The sequence below is a fragment of the Leucoraja erinacea genome, chromosome 2 (genome assembly GCF_028641065.1).
Source record: "Leucoraja erinacea ecotype New England chromosome 2, Leri_hhj_1, whole genome shotgun sequence".
Taxonomy (NCBI): Eukaryota; Metazoa; Chordata; class Chondrichthyes; order Rajiformes; family Rajidae; genus Leucoraja; species Leucoraja erinaceus.
Genome location: NC_073378.1, coordinates 96,713,125 through 96,731,447, shown reverse-complemented (window position 1 = coordinate 96,731,447; position 18,323 = coordinate 96,713,125). Strand labels below are relative to the sequence as shown.

Below are 18,323 nucleotides of genomic sequence, written 5' to 3'. Positions count from 1 at the left end.
TATGGCCATTTTCATACTCGGAAATTAGCATCTTGTTCCCTATTGATTTTCGATGGACATAACAAAAAAGCTGTGATCATGGACAGTCAAAAGGCCATAACCTTCTTAAAAATTAAGAGAACTGAATGAAATTTTCAGTTATCGTAGATTGAACCATTCTGAAACAAACATAAAATAATCTAACTTGGATGATCTGAAATTAAAGCATATAATTAGTTAGTTACCCAAGTGTAGCAAATTTCAAACTTCAATTACTAGATCTAAACATCTATCCATTTCTTAATAAATGATTAACGTTTTTAAATAGCCCAAGTGTCCAAATAATATTCATAAATAATTCACAATAAAACATGATTTTAAAATCTCATTTACATTAATTTATAGGCCAAATGGAAGGAATTTAGTGTTCAATTGCTGTAAATTAAAGTCAAATTTAAATCGGCTTTCTAGTGGGTTCCTGTGAACGCGCTGGTTTAGAACGTTCACATTGCGCTGGATTTGTGCCCTCAAATGCCCAGAAAAATACTGCGGGATATAAAGAGCCCAAAATTAGCTACTCGCTATAGAAAACTTTATATACAGGGTTCTTAACAAGCCCCTTTTAATGTAAAAATAAGGTACATACCTTTAATTGTTTGCTTTATAAAACCCTGGGGCTGCGAGAGGTCGCGGGTTTAGAGAGTGATTTTTAAACTACTATAACTATTATACAAGGCCATAAAAACTAATAATACCTTTTGCGACGGGGTCTTTCAGCGATTTTTCGTTAATGATTACTAGGCTGAACATTTTTGATTGCAACAGCCTAGTAAAAATCGCGTTTTAAACCCGCCCCCTCTAAACAGCGCCAAAATCGCGCACACAGGGTGGGGCAGATTCTCAGACACGATTCAGGTAGGTTTTGTAACATACCTACCTATAGGTATTCAAAAGTAAATGATATACATACTGTGCCCTCCATAATGTTTGGGACAAAGACCCATCATTTATTTATTTGCCTCTGTACTCTACAATTTGAGATTTGTTGTTAAAGTGCACTTTGTCAGATTTTATTAAAGGGTATTTTCATACATTATGGTTTCACCATGTAGAAATGACAGCTGTGTTTATACATAGTCCCCTCCATTTCAGGGCACCATAATGTTTCGGACACAAGGGTTCACAGGAGTTTGTAATTGCTCAGGTGTGTTTAATTGCGCTCTCAGCACCTAGTCTTTCCTCCAATCTTTCCATCACCTTTCGAAACTTTTATTGCTGTTTATCAACATGAGGACCAAAGTTGTGTAAATGAAAGTCAAAGAAGCCATTATGAGAGTGAGAAACAAGAATAAAATTGTTAGAGACATCAGCCAAACCTCAGGCTTACCAAAAATCAACAGTTTGGAACACCATTAAGAAGAAAGAGAGCACTGGTGAGCTTACTAATCGCAAAGGGACTGGCAGGCCAAGGAAGACGTCCACAGCTAAAGACAGAATAATTATCTCTATAATAATGAAAACCCCCCAAACATCTGTCTGACAGATCAGAAACACTCTTCAGGAGTCATGTGTGGATTTGTCAATGACCACTGTCCGCAGAAGACTTCATGAACAGAAATACAGAGGCTACATTACAAGATGCAAACCACTGGTTAGCCACAAAAATATGATGGCCTGGTTACAGTTTGCCAAGAAGTACTTAAAAGAGCTACCACAGTTCTATAAAAAGGTCTTGTGGACAGATGAGACAAAGATTAACTTGTATCAGAGTGATGTCAAGAGCAAAGTATGGAGGAGAGAAGGAACTGTCCAAGATCCAAAGCATACCACCTCATCTGTGAAACACAGTGGTGGGGGTGTTATGGCCTGGGCATATATGGCTGAAGGTACTGGCTCGCTTATCTTCATTGATGATACAACTGCTGATGGTAGTAGCATGATGAATTCTGAAGTGTAGAGACACATCTTATCTGCTCAAGTTCAAACAAATACCTCAAAACATCATTGGCCGGTGGTTCATTCTACAGCAAGACAATGATCCCAAACATACTGCTAAGGGAACAAATTAGTTTTTCAAAACTAAAAAAATGATTGAATCTTGAATGGCCAAGTCAATCACCCGATCTGAACCCAATTGAGCATGCCTTTTATATGCTGCAGAGAAAACTGAAGAGGACTAGCCCCCAAAACCAGCATAAGCTAAAGATGGTTGCAATACAGGCCTGGCAGATCATCACCTGAGAAGACACCCAGCAACTGGTGATGCCCATGAATCTCAGACTTCAAACAGTCATTGCATGCAATGGATATGCAACAAAATACTAAACACGACTACCTCCATTTACATGACATTGATGTATCCCAAACATTATGGTGCCCTAAAATGGGGGGAATTATCAGCACATCATATATAAACACAGCTGTACTTTCCACATGGTGAAACCAAAATGTATAAAAATGGCCTTAATTAAAATCTGACAATGTGCACGTTAACGAAGTGTGATTTTTTTCTATTACAAATCTCAAATTGTGGAGTACAGAGGCAAATAAATAAACTATTTCTTTGTCCCAAACATTATGGAGAGCACTGTAAATAGGACTGATAGCTGGTGAAAGATTCTAATCTTTGTGGTTTATTATATATATAATATTTTCACACAGAGAGAAATTAAGCTTTAAAGCACAATAAAGAAAGATCCAAGGAATTGTTTGTTCAACCTATTCTTTCTAAATGTCTACCATTTCATGTGCAATACATGCCCTAGTATGTGCACCCATTAACTCACTTTTGACACAAAACTTCATCCATTCTTTCTCTCCAGAGATGCTGCTTGTCCTGCTGATTTACTCCCAGCATTTTGTGTCTGCCTTTGATTTAAACAAGCATCTGCAGTTCTTTCTTATACAACTCACTTTCCAATGTCTCTCCCCTCCCATAGCTAAGTAGCTACCTTTTATCGCTGAGCACCTAGAAAAGGAATCTTCTTGTTTCTGAATTCGACCTAATTAATTAGAGGGAAAAATGAACAGAAAACCAAATGTAGGTTCCCAAAGGCAAGCCATCAGCAGTTGCATATGTCACTTTATTTTTGACTCATAAATATTTTAAGATTAGTTTATAGTTTAATCAATTGCACATGCAGGTTTTCATAATCCAGAATTTAGTTAACTGTGTACAAAATGTTCACTCTTCCCAAATTGTGAACACCATTAATTGCCTGTAAGTTTATCTGAATGAATTTTATTATTAAAACAGGTTGCATTAAAAGGTGCTGTCTTCTGATATTTTAGCCAATTAAAACAATATGCTTACAGTAAAGTTATTTCATGTTTGAACATGATTGGCGTAAGCTCTTGCTCTGCAATCAGTTTATCTTGTTGTTGAATGTATTCCTGAATTGCTTCCAAGTACAATTGCAAAATATTGAACTTTCGCATTGATCAACTGCCACTTAGGTTTAAAAATACAGTTTATAATACAATTAAAACATCAATAATCCACTTCTCTATTCGAGGCAAAAGAACTGCTGGATTATGTCTCAAAAATAAATTTGTTTTATTTAAAGTGAATTGCCTTGCTATGTGCAGTAATTTGAAGATTTGTAATTTTAGTACTAATCAACATTTCCTTTCCCAAGTAGGCATTTTTGCAGTCTTAGGCTTTCATTGTGTGATTTTTCTCCCAACGTGCACTCAATCAACAATAATAATAATAATGTGTTTGTATAGTGCCTTTAATGAAGCAAGGCATTCCATGGAGTTTTGAAATTTGGTGAAGTTGAGGATGGTTGTTTAAGGCTACAGAATGACACGGATCAGCTGGAACAATAACACATGGGATTTAATGCTTACAAAATGCAGGATAATGCATTATAGGAAGGCAAGTAAGGGTAGGGGGTACACAGTAAGTTGTAGGGCCGTATAGATTGTTGATGAACAGAGGAACCCGGGGTATGTCTGAAAGATCTCTGAAAGAGGCAACACAGATGGATAAAATGATGAGCAAGCTATATGAGATGCCTGCCTTCATTGAACATGGAAATCATGTTACAGCTTAATTTTGGGTTGGGCCACGCCTGGAGTAATTTGCACAATTCTGTGGTTCCCACATTAGGAAGGATGTGATTGCACGAGAGGAGGCAAGGAAGAGATTTGCTGGCATGTTCCCAGGATTGGTGCTTTGCAGTTGCAAGGAGAGACTCGATAGCTATTCCTAAGAAGTATCTTTCAGTGTCAGTCTTGAAAACATGCCTCAGGCCCAATAACCATTTAGGGAGTGAGTTATAATTTTGAGCATTTTTATCAAGACATTTCCCGATTCATTTTGTGATTATTAGACATACTTGCTCTACTATCAAATGATACTCCTTCATTCCATTTTCACAACCAGGTCAAGTAATTTCTTTGTATCGATCACAGAATGCCCAGTCTGAAGAAGGGTCTTGACCTGAAACGTCACCCATTCCTTCTCTTCAGGCATGCTGCCTGTCCCGCTGAGTTACTCCAACATTTTGTGTCTGTCTTCAGTCAAATCAAATGTTGTCATAAAATCACTGAGATACTGGACAATTTATTGAAATCTATCCTCGTAATGTATTCATTGATTCAGATACTATATCACTTCTGAGTGCTCTCCATTTATCTAATAAAACTTCAGTATCCCAAACCAAAGAGGTTTACCAAACCTCATAACCAAACCACCAAACCTTCATCATATCTGATGCATAATCCACTTGAAATAAAGGCTAATGTTTTATTGACCTTTTTGGCTCTTGTTTCAGCAGTTTATGTGCGTTGATATCGACGTTCATTTCATATTCTACAGGTCTTTGACTTTTACCGTAAAATAAGATTGCCATTTGTCTTTCTAAGAGTCGACTCCCCATATTGAGACCTTTTTTGATTTAGTGAACGCACTTGGCCTTTAGCATTTTCAGCTCTGAGTCGCTCTGCATGCAGTGTTGTTAATATCTGCGGTTCCGTCATTAATCTATCCTTGGGGATCAGGCACCACAAAACAAGACATGCACCCTTTTTCTTCAACATTCGACGTAATTTTCAAAAACCTTATGGCATTTCTTCTGGCAAACATCCTTAGATGCAAACCTACTATCCTAGGTGTTTGGTGATCCGATCCTGGAGTTTATCTGTGTTTAATCCCAGTACTTTTGCAATGCTGCCTTGTACCACCAAATGTTATCCTTTCCATTTTAAGAATAAATATAACGTTTGCAACGTTTTATAATTTACATTATAATTTAGCCAGCATCAGTACTTAATTGATTTGTATTCCTCTTTACTATTCTTTTTATATACTATCAGTTGCTTTTTCTGGAGATTATTATTTAATGTTTTGTTTAAATTCTATTTTTGAACAGCTCCACTGTGTATTCTTTCTCTGCTGCTCTTTGTAACTTTGATTCCATATTTTTGCCTGGAAGAATACTGCATGTAACTCGGTGTTTAGGTTCTTAAATGTTAGGAGATAAAAAAGAGTGAACGGTTAATTTGTAAAGATATCCATCCATTCAGTTAGAGTGAAGCATTTTCAAAAGGAAATGAAATTTTAAATATTATATATTGGGACATCATAGAAGTCAATTTTATACAATGCAAGGCAGATAGTGGTGTGTATAATTTTGCAAATCTCATTAAATGCAGGAAATGTTGCTTTTATGAAAGTAAACATAAGGTTTCACAAACATGACACAGATAATTAAGGTAACCCTGATTAAGTGATTTACAAGTTTATGATACATTTTAAGAGCAATTGATGACAAGTTCATTATAATGTGTTGATGCCCCAGTGACAGCGGTGCTTAGTACAGAGTTTAGATTATAACTATCAACATCAGGTATTCTTTATTCCATGTTGATTTAATATGTTAGTAAATATTTGTGTAGACTTTTGGCTGATTACTGTTTTGTGAAGAGCCTTGAAATTTATTTAGAATCAAACTCTCTCTTTGTAAATCACTTTGTTTTTATTCAATTATCCAAGATGAAAAATGAGCTTGTTGATGATTTTGTAACTAATTGATCAATAATGAGGTTAACTCAACAAGCACTCACCTGAAACCTTGCATATCCATGTTCTCCAGAGATGCTGCTTGACCCGCTGAGTTACTCCAGCACTTTGTATCTTTTTTTTTGTGAACCAGCATTTGCAGTTACTTGTGTATATATACATCGGATAAAGTTATTGGATTTCAGTGATTCCAATATTTCAGTGACAAAAAAATGTTGGCAAAATAAGGGAATGACATGCTCGTATTTTCAGAATGAGAGAATCTGAAATTGAAATAGAATCAAGTTCGTAATGAAATGTTTCTGCAAAACCTTTTACCCATTCATTATTGTGAAGGTCTACCTCCAAATTGATTAAAAAATGAGGACGTGGCCTGCTTAATTATTATAAATCATCAGCTAATTTTTGAACATTCTCTGCAATCAAAGGAATTTAATGTACGCTAATATTGTCATAAGTGATAGGAGTAGAATCAGGCTATTCGGTCCATCAAGTCTACTCCGCCATTCAATCGTGGCTGATCTAACGCTCCCTCCTAACCCCATTCTCCTGCCTTGTCCTCATAACCCTTGACACCTGTACTAATCAAGAATCTTTCTATTTCTGCCTTAAAAATATCCATTGGCCTCCACAGCCTACTGTGGCAAAGAATTCCACAGATTCACCACTTCCAACTAAAGAAATTCCTCCTCATCTCCTTCCTAAAGGAACACCCTTTAATTCTGAGGCTTTGACCTCTGGTCCTAGAAACTCCCACTAGTGGAAACATCCACTCCACCCGCTTTATCCAAGTCTTTCGCTATTCAAAATAAGATTTAAAATTGCACTCAGGAAAGATGGAGGTTTAGAAAAGAATGTTGTTGATATTACTGATGGTTTCTGTTTGTATAATCCTAGTTGCACGTTAATTTGATTTACACTTGAATTAAACTGTAATTTGCTGTTCCGTGCTTGTGCTTTATCAATTAATTTCAAAAACTTGTGTAATTTGTGTACAAAATCATGAGAGGAATTGTTGGGGAATCAAGAACCTGAGGACATAGGTTTAAAGTAAGGCGGACAGGAACCTGAGGGTTAACCTTTTTCACACAAAGGATGTTGCATGTATGGAATGAGCTGCCGGAGGAGGTAGATGAGGCAGGTACTATCGCAATGTTTAAGAAACATTTAGAAAGGTACATAGATAGGACAGGTTTAAAGGGATATGAGCCAGACACAGATAGGTTGTACTATCGTAGGTGGGACATGTTGGCTGGTGTGGGCAAGTTGAGCCGAAGGGCTTGTTCACATGTTGTAAATCTTTGACTCTCTTGTAATTGTAGATGTTCTTGGAAAATAGTAATTGACAACCATATGGACATTGCACTAAGCAATTAGTTTCAAAACTGGGCTTGCATATTCTGTTTTGTGCATAAATCATATTTAAAAGGCAAAGCTTTACCCGTTTTGAACTGTTTGTGATTACTTCTGGCAGAAGCCTGCCATCAAGAATTTAAACCAGCTACTTCACGCCCCGATTCTCACCAACACGTTCAACCATCTGCCAGCTATGCTTCCTTCATGCAATTATGTCATACACATGTATCGCTGGTTTAATTATTTAACGATGGAAATTGGACTTTAAAAAATAATTAGCAATAAAGCAGTAAGTACTCTATTCTCTGAGTAATAAACTCTGCATGATTTAAAGTACATTCCAGGAACATTATCACAATTCCTAACTTTGTCATACAGGTGTACTGTACAGAGGTTGATCATTCTGCTCTCCATGTCCACTCTGACCGTTTTGCAATTTTTGTTCATTCCATCCCTATCCATGGCCTACTCAGATGCCTATGTAAATGTCTATTCAATGCTGTAATTGCATCTGATTCCTCCACCAACTCTGGCAGTGCATTTCAAAAACCAACCACTCTTTAGGTTATATATTTTTTAAATTACCCTCGTCCTCCATCTTAAACCCAGGTTATTTTGCTTATGATGCCCCTCCACGGGGGGGGGGGGGGGGGGGGGGGGGGGGGGGAGATTTTGGCCATCTAAAGAACAGGTAGGGTGGGGGTAGAGATGCAGTTGGGAGAATGGAGGCAGGTGGATAATGGATGGAAGCAGACAAAAGAAGAGAAAATTAGGTACATGAGCAAGGTGAATGGAGGGGGCGGGTGAAAGTCCTGGAAGGCGATAAGTGGGAACACAGGGCTACCAGTGCTGCATCTGATAAGTAAGGAAGTGATAATGGGAACTGTTAGGGAAGAGTTGAAAGGCCGATAGAACCAGATGCGATATATGAGAGGTTGGTTGGTGTAATGAGTGGGTAGTAGCTGAATGGAATCTGGAGGGATGGACGCTAAGAAAAGGGTGATGCACGGTGTGTGTGGGGAGGAGAACAAAAATGAGAAGATTGGAGGAGAAAGATAAAAAGAGAGTGTACGGGGGATGACACTGGATGTAAAATTGGAAAATTAATGGTTCATACCATTGGGTTGTGTACTACCCAGGTGGAAACAAAATGTTGTTCCTCTACTTTGGGCCTCAAGTTGGCCGTGGTGAAGGCCAGGGATGGATAGATTGGTGTGGAAATGGAAAAGGGTGGGGGGGGTGCAGTAATGGCTCTAATGTAATTGTAATGTAGCTCTGGCTGCCATTGATCATAAGAGAATATAAGACTATAATATCATAAGACATAAGGAGCAGAATTAGGCCATTGAACCCAATGACTCCCGTCATTCAATCATGGCTGATAGATTTTTTTTCCCTCTCAACCCTATTCTCCTGCCTTCTCCCCGTAACCCTTCTGAATGAAGATACCTATGATCAAAATCTATAATTGAGTCTAGGTTGCTGCAGGAATGGGGATAGATATCGGTCTCCAATTTCAGTTTCTCCTCTCCCCATCTTCTATTTTCCATCGTAATTCCCACTGAATCCCTTGGGTCAGGTTTAATGTGCATTAAATAAATAATGTTCTTATGCAAACATATTCTTTATTTTTTGGAGACTTCTGATTTGGTTTCAGTACAGCATCTATTTAGCACTCTAGAGATGGCTAAAGTCCAAATTCATGACCTATTAAAAATCTAAACCAGGCGCTACTTCACAATGCTGTTAATTGTTAGCTTATGTGAACTATCTGTGCATTGACTAAGATTACAGCGGTGTAATGGCATTTTCTTTGAATCGGCTTGTTCAATGGTTTATAGTTTACAAGCAGCTTTCATTGAATAGGTTGGTATCCGGATGCTCAGGAGACTGAACATAGTCACATGACTTTATTTTTCTCAGAATTTCTAGTTAAAAAAAGCAATCCGATTTTTGGAGGCACAAGGAACTGCAGATGCTGGCTACCAAAAAAACATGGTGCTGGAATAACTCAGTGGGTCAGACAGCATTTCTGACGTTGTTTCGGGTTGTGACCCTTCAGGATCTGCCCAGCACTCTGTGTTTCTTTGGTAATTGTATTCCCTGGAGAGAGAAAATGTGCTTAGGATATTTCCCTGATGATCAATAGTTGATGGTAAATAGAGAGACATTTTAAAAATACTACAACTTGATTTATGTGAATCCTGTTGCAATAGCATTGAAGTTCATTTTTTTTCAAAAATCCATATTCAAAATTCACAGCTTCAAAATTGATACAGGTTGAATACCGATTTTCCAGCATCACTCTGTTCCAGAGCCTTTATAGATTATCTGTTTTTCCTGACCAACAGAGGTCGCGTGATAATGAAATGACAATACACCCCTGGCCTGCTAATGTGTCCCTTCCCAAAACACCATGGAGTGTCAAAACTTAAATAGAAAATGTAAACTGAATGTGAATGCAATGTGCTGCCGACCCATGCCTGGCTCGTACCATTTCCCCGGCCGTTTAGAGCCCCGGATTCTGACTCCACTCCGGACTCACAAGATGCACCAGCGAGCCCTTCTTTACCCACTACATGGTCCGGTGACACGACTTGTTGCGGCTCACGTTGTAGCCACTGGGGACAGCGCTTTCTTCAGGCCATCGCCATCGCCATCAACTCAATTATACCTTTTGATAACGGGTATACCAACTTCCATGATCAGTGGCAGCCAGAGCTACAGTAAGGCACCAGCAATGATGATAAACAAAGTCACCTGGAGTTCCATCGTTTCCTGAAAGTGGCAATGCAGGGGAAATGGGTGATGAAAAAGGCAGGCATGAAAAAGACTACTTAAGTCCATCAGTCTGAAGAAGGGTCCCATCCTGAAACGTCATCTATCCATTTCCTCCAGAGGTGCTGCCAGACCCACTGAGTTACTCCAGCACTTTGTGACCTTTATTGAACATAGGATCTCCTTGTGAGATGTGAAAATTAATAATAATAATGCTCTGTTTTATTTATTTTTAAAAACTACAATACATTACATATTCATTTCATTATTTGTAAGCATTATAGTTGTGCCAGTTTTCTTGCTGATGAATAATTTTACTAACATTGATCACGTTCAAGTTAAATGATGAAATTGGCTGCATTAGAATGTTTTTAGCAGGCACCATGAAGCTGAATGTTATATTTGTTTTCTGTCCTCAGTCTGATATCATCCATCAGAGTGTATTTGAACTGATCCATACTGAAGATAGACCTGAATTTCAACGGCAGCTTCACTGGGCTCTGACCCCAGATTCAGACGAACTGGGAAAAGTGGTTCAAGGTACTATTGCTGTTTCACTTAAAAACTTAACTAACCTAATGGGCAAGCCATTGCTATTTGAAAAGCTCATCAAATTTTAATTTGCAACAATGAGAAATATTACGAGATCTTTAGCTGTTTATTGGTTCCATTTTACCTTCCCAGTTCCCAGAATATTTTATTCAGATCAAGATCTTGTTCATTAAATTATTCACTGGATTTGTTGATATATCTTGTATTTTCTTATCTGTTTTTTTTTTTTAACGTTTATAGTTTTTAACAATATTTAATTGAGTGAGTTACCAACATCGCTGTTAGTGTGCGACATCAGACCTATTGCATAGAATCTGCTTGCCACCCACAATTTCAACATTAAGCCAAATGAGCTGACCCAGTGAACCCAAGGGCTGTGTGGGACATTTAAAGACTCAGATTTTTTAATTATTTTTTGCAAAAAAAAATATTTGATTAGATTTGATTGCACGTGAAATATGGACAAGTGGGTGAAAGTGTCTATCTGATATCAAGCCAGCATTTGACCAAGTATGATATCAAAAAGACCAATAATATTGACGATAGAGGCAAAAAGCTGGAGTAACTCAGCGGGTCAGGCAGCATCTCGGAAGAGAAGGAATGGGCGACGTTTCAGGTCGAGACCCTTCTTCAGTCTCGACCCGAAACATCGCCCATTCCTTCTCTTCAGATATGCTGCCTGACCCGCTGAGTTACTCCAGCATTTTGTTTCTACCTTCGATTTAAACCAGCACCTGCAGTTCTTTCTTACACAAATAATATTGAACATGGGAATGGTTGGAAAGTCTTCATTGGCTGTAGTCAACCAATGGCTGCAAAAACAGTGCAGAGACTGGACATTATGAATTCAGTGACCTTTTCCATTAACTAGTGTCCATGTCCTTCTTAAATCCTCACCTGTACTCAACTATGCCTCATTTAGTATGTTCACTAAATCTTTGATGTAAAATCTGAACAGCTGGGGTCCAAGCACTAATTCCTGTGATATTGCACTGTTCACAGACTGCAAACCTGACAGCAATCTATTCATTCTCACTATTTGATTTGTTTGAGCTGCACAGCGGTGTAGAGCTGCTGCTTCACAGCGCCAGAGACCCGGAATCGATCCTGACTACGCGTGCTGTCTGTGTGGAGTTTGTATGTTCTCCCTGTGAACACGTGGGTTTTCTCCAGGTACCCGTTTCCTCCGACATTGCAAAGATGGGCAGGTTTGGAGGTTAATTGGCCTCTGAAAATTGCCCCTAGTGTGTAGGATACAAAAGTGATCTAACAATAGAACTAGTGTGCGAGTGATTGATGGGTTGGTGTGGACACTGTACGCCAAAAGGCTTGTATCCAGGCTGTATCTCTAAACTAAACTACTGAAGATTTATATTTGTTAACCTATTCTCAATCCTTGTCAGTATATTAACTGTAAATCCATGTACTCTGATGTTGTTGACCAATGTCCTGTGCAGGATCTTATCGAACATCTTTGGAAAATCAAGTTGTGACCTTGGCTAAGAAAACCTCTGCTAGCATTAACAAAAGTACAGAAGACATTTACTAAATTAATTCCTAGGGTGAGAGGATTATCTAATCACGTGGTTAAATAAAGCTGGATCTGTATTTTTATTTGGAGTTTAGAAGATTAAAACAAAGAAAATTATAAGGAGGCACGGGCAAGCAAAATGTTGAGATGGTTCCATCAGTGGGAAAATCCCAAATGAGGGGATATAGATGCAAAATAAGGGGGTGGGTGTTTAAAACTGAGGTGTGTAGGCACTCCTCATTGCAGGGGATGAGAATCTTTCGATTGCTCCACCCTGGAGGTTTGAGGAGGCTAGTTTGCTGGAGGATTTTTAAAGAGAAAGGTACATAAATATTTTACAGGAAATATTGGAACCGAAGAGTTGGAGCCTAGGGCAGATCACCCGTGAATAGGGGAACAAGTTTAAGTGGCCAGGTGGCTTGGTTCTGCTCCCTGTTTTGTGTCCCTATTTCCACCTATTTGTTTATGCTAGCTCCATGCAATTATTGATTCACTTACTGAAGCATTCAAGTTTAGGCCTTACATTTAACACTTACAAGTTAGTCCTCCACTAACAGGCTTCTGCTACCTCACACAGCCCTCTACCAATAAAGTTTCACAGCTAGATCCTGCAAATGCCCTCTGCCAATAACGTTTCACAGCTGGATGTCCCATGTGTCAGAAGCCACCTTTCATCAAGGCAAATGGATGATGATCCTCACCATCACCTTCAATGCACCAACACGACCTCCGATCAATTAAGGAAAAGGGTTATTGAAGATCAAGACCTCTGACTTGGCACAAAACCCATTGACTATGGCACCATCTCACAAACTAACCAGCAGCTCCAGCCTTGTCTGTGGAAGAATTTGTGATTCCCACATTGACCTTGTGGGCCACTTCAAAACCCACAAAGCTGGAATCCTTGTTATCCTTGTCAATTATCATTGACCCCAAAGGACTGCCTAACAAGACGAAGAAGATGATTGAATAGAATGGGACTGTTTTCAACTATGCAGAGGAGGCCAGGGAGTGACCTAAGAGATGATATAAAAAAATAAAATTATGAAAGGCATAGACAGTGTAGTTAGTCACAGTCTTTTTCCCCAGGGTATAGAATTTAAAACTAGAAGGCACTAATTTAAGATAAGAGGTGAAAGATGTTATGGAGATCTGAGGGGCAGGGTTTCCACTGAGGGTGATGGGCATATGGAACAAGCTACCAGAGGGGGTGATAGAGGAAGTACAAGTGCAATGTTTGAAAGACGTTTCACCGGGTACTTGGATGAGAAAGATTAAGAGACTCACAGGCAAATGCTGATTTCAAAAATGTATTATTTATTATTAAATATATCAACAGTAGTTTCAATTTCCATGAGTTACCTCAATATTATTTAGGACTACATATTTGTAGACTTGCTATTTTTTAAATGCTTTTAGATGTTGCCTTAACTCCAGAGTATGTTTGCTCATAAATGTGCATTTTCACAACAGCTGCTGGCTAAATTAAGCACAGACCATAAGCCTCAAATCATGCAGCACCACTTTAGAAACAGTAAGCTGATCCAATAGTTTAGTCGAGTAGATTACTTGAGCAGAACCACTTCAGAGCATATTAAATACAGTGAGTTATATGCTGTCTCAAATAAGATTTGGGTACTCATGTGTCATCATGAGGAGCCTTGTATTTTTTAGATTTGAAGTTTCTTAAAATTTGTGAATTTGCTCATCTTCTGCCAACCTATCATTTTGACCAAAACACGAATGTACCCTGGAAATGAGACTCTCCTCTAGCTAAAGATAGATTAGCATATTATAGCTGCAGATGCCTTAAGGAACAGAGATACCTCTCGTAACCAGGCATGTACTGTCAGTGTGACAGTCTTTGCCTAGAATAAAAAAAGCGAAGAAATGCTCAACTGGCCGTCTTATTCTTTTTTTTTTAAGATAGACTGAAATATTGATTCCATCTGAAAAGGGGAGAGTTAATTAATGTTAGTGGTCAAATATGTGAAAATGTACATTCAATTTATTTTTGGCTGCATGTACAATGCTTAGAAAATAATCAAATGTGTTGCATCATTATGTATATGAACCAAAATGTTATATATTTTCTCTTGGTATCTAATTTTCAAGCTTTATTAATATATCTTAGTTAAAAGAAATTACCCAAAACTATGACATCTCCATGAATAACTGATTCATTTATATTTATTTATACAATTTCCTATTTCTTTTTTCATTACCAACATCTTCAAAATGTTACTTTACAGCTTAAAAAATAAAATATTATTTCAACATTAAAGTTCCAATCCCAGCAGATTTAACAAGTTCAAGTACTCTTCATTTTCTTAGCCTAGATTTCCTTTCCCACTTTATTTTAATCGCCTGATATTTTGTGAACAATCCTTCCCTGGATTCTAGACCTCTCAGAAAAAGCTATACAGGTGACCCCTGGGCGACTGAAAATCACCCTTACACAATTTACAAATTACTACCCAAAAATCTGAAGTATGGAATAACGTGTGCTTTCGGAATTAATGTGGGAGCAAAAGTGAATTAGTTTAGTTTAGAGATACAGCGCGGAAACAGGCACTTCAGCCCACCGAGTCCACGCCGAACAGTGATCCCTGCACATTAACATCATCTTACACATACTAGGGACAATTAACACTTACCAAGCATACCAATTAACCCATGCCAATTAACCTACAAACCTGTGTGGGAAGGAATTGCAGATGCTGGTTTAAAGCGAAGATAGACACAAATTGCTGGAGTAACTCAACGGGACAGGCAGCATCTCTGGAGAGAAAGAATGGGTGACATTTCGGGTCGAGACCCTTCCTCAGACCTACAAACCTGTACGTCTGGAGTGTGGGAGGAAACCGAAGAGTGTGGGAGAAAACTCACGGGGGGAATGTACAAACTCCGTGCAGACAGCACCCATAATCTGGATCGAACCCACATCTCAAATGCTGCAAGCGCTGCAAGGCAGCAACTACTGCTGCGCCACTGTGCCACCCTTAAATCAAAGTAATCAAAATAAATCAAAGTAATTTTTTCTCAACTCGAGTTTCTTGTGCAGAAGCCACAGCTTTGCATTACGGAAATTTGCAATAAAGACCTTTTTCTAGGAACGCAAACGAGCCCCATAACATGGGGGGAACCTGTACAAAATACAGTTCTTTATGTTTCTGACACACATTAATAGCTTTGCAGTCATTTGCGCCTAGAATGCATATTATAAAGAAAAGTCATGCATTTAAGGTACTTGAGGTTCAATGTGAACTTTTTGTTCTAAGTGCTGCAATATTTGGTGCCAATATTGAATTTACAAAATTCTAAATATCTCCATACAATGTGGCTTTTTAATAATTGTGGAGAGATTTTAAAAATAATAATGTACTCATTTGTGATAATCTCATTTTTCATTTTACTTTAATAATCATCACATTATTTTTTCTTTTACATTTCCTAAGTATTAACATTGTCAGGATTGCTCTTGCTTCTCAGGACAAATAATCTAGGCAGATTCAGTACAAAGGAAATGCTATGCTTTCAGAGAAGCCATCTTCCAAAAAAGACATTGTACAGAAGTACAAACCAGGTGCTTAGGTGTGCAAAGGCCCATAAAACACTTTTTAGGGTGGCATGGCGGCACAGCGGTAGAGTTGCTGCCTTACAGCCCCAGTGACCCGGGTTCAATCCTGATTACGGGTGCTGTCTGTATGGAATTTGTATGTTCTCCCTGTGACCTGTGTGGGTTTTCTCAGGGTACTCCAATTTCTTCCCACACTCCAAAGACGTACAGTTAATTGGCTTGGTTAAAATTGTCCCTAGTGTGGGTCGGATAGTGTCAGCGCGGACTCCTTGGGCCGAAGGGCCTGTTTCTGAGTTGTATTTCTAATCCAAACTATATAAACTAGTATTTTATATTTAACGTAATTTGCATGGGATGCTTCTCTTCAAAACCTATCAGGTCAGGAAGTTCATTCCAGTTCGCAAATAAATTCTGTGTAATTAGTTCAGAATATCGCCACAGTTTTATTTTCTAACTTGTCATTTAATTTGGAGCTGAACATCTGGCATTAATCCCCAATACTGTAACGTGTTCACTGAGAATTTATAGTATTGTTTCTTACTAGTTCATGAAACTTCTCTCCATATTTAGCAATTCAGCTATATGGTGCTTTATGAAGAAGGTAAAGTTTGTTAATAATTCATTTTCTATCACCTTGAGAAATCCAGGATGAAATAGCATCTTGCCTGTCATTCCACATGTTTGTTTTTAATATTGTATATGTGGTGAGAATAAGAAAATCATTAATGGCCATGTGCTACTGATACATGATGTCAATAATTATGTGATTGCTTCTTAATCTCTGCAGACTAATCTTTACTCTATGATATGTTTAATGCATTAGCAAAGTATGCCTTGATTAAAGCCTATATACAGACTCAAGTCTGTACAGTCTCAAATAACCTGTTAATTTTGGATCAGCCTGAATGTTCAGTGCCCTCCATAATGTTTGGGACAAAGACCCTTTATTTATATATTTGCCTCTGTACTCGACAATTTGAGATTTGTAATCGAAAAAATCACATGTAGTTAAAGTGCACATTGTCAGATTTTAATAAAGGCCATTTTTATATATTTTGGTTTAGCCATGTTGAAATTACAGCAGTGTTTATACATAGTCCCTCCCATTTCAGGGTACCATAATGTTTGGGACACAGCAATGTCATGTAAATGAAAGTACTCGGGGCTCGAAATTAATGGTTGCCCGGGTGCCAATGGCCACCTAAAGTCGTGCCGTAAAAACCTAAAGGCCATGCCATTTTGCCTGGCTTGGCAAACACCCGGGATACCTGCCGTTCAACTCTGAGCAGGCCCCCCTCTCTAACTCTCTCTCTGTCCCTCTCCGTCTCCACCCTCCATCCGTGTCCGGGTCTCCGTTCTCCGCTCCTCATCTGCTGGCACGACCGGCAACCTAGCACATGCGCACTGCCACAGAATCACTCCCTGGAGCTGGAGTAACTCGTGCTTCTTGGTTTCTTGGTCCTCCAGACTGGAGGTGTTGGAGGGTCCACCACCAAACTCCAAATTTGAACAATAACAGCCTTTATCTGTTTATTTATTGTGGATATATATGGTCTATGTTATATAGACTTTTATCTCCTGTTCTGTATAATGTTTACATATTCTGTTGTGCTGCAGCAAGCGAGAATTTCATTGTCCTATCTGGAACACATGACAATAAAACTCTTGATTCTTGACTTAAGCAAAAATGGGTTCTTGGAAAAAAAGAGCTACCTTAAATTTAGTTGTGTCTGGTTGGGTAACTATGGTAAGGGGAAGACTATTCCATGCTTTATTTGTGCGGGGGAACTCCATGGAGCAGTCAGCATCTCTGGATAGAAGAAATTGGGTGACATTTCAGGTAGAGACCCTTCTTTAGTCTCCATCTGGTTTTAGTGTTTTTTGTTTAATTTAAAGATGCAGCGTGGAAAATGGCCCTTCGGCCCACTGAGTCCACGCCGATCACTAATTCTATCCCACACATTAGCGACGTAAGTCAAGAGTATTTATTCTCTCAGATCCCAGTTAGAACAATGAATTCCTTGCTTGCAGCAGCACAACAGAATATGGAAACATAGTTATAAACGAGAAAATAAAACAGTGTGTGTGTGTGTGCGTATAGATAGATAGATAGATAGATAGATAGATAGATAGATAGATAGATAGATAGATAGATAGATAGATAGATAGATAGATAGATAGATACACTAGACTAATGTTCACACCGGAGGGCTGGTCCCCCAGCGCAATATTCCACTGGGGGGGGGTTCTGGAGCACTAGTATGGGTGTTGGGAGCCGAAGGGACTGGTTTCCAGAGGAATAGTATGGACATTGTGGGCCGAATGGATTCTTTGGCTGGCAGCTCAGTCACTCAGGGCTGGTGGGCTGGCAGTTCACATGGCTATTCCTTGAAATTTCATTTCAAGCAGAGCGCACGCCACAAAATTCAATTTCAGAGCATTTCAAGCAGAGTGCAGGCCACCAAATTCAGTTTCAAGGCATTCCAGGCAGAGTGCAGGCCACCAAATTCAGTTTTGTG

The 18,323-nt window shown here is 38.7% G+C and overlaps 1 protein-coding gene across 1 annotated transcript in view; it reads left to right on the top strand.

Moving 5' to 3' along the window:
• Positions 1 to 18,323, top strand: part of LOC129712915 (aryl hydrocarbon receptor-like) — a 174,236-nt gene that overhangs the window by 110,333 nt on the left and 45,580 nt on the right. The window contains exon 5 of the mRNA XM_055661675.1: positions 10,561 to 10,681. Coding sequence (XP_055517650.1) covers positions 10,561 to 10,681 — 121 coding nt within the window. The remainder of the gene's footprint in view (positions 1 to 10,560; positions 10,682 to 18,323) is intronic.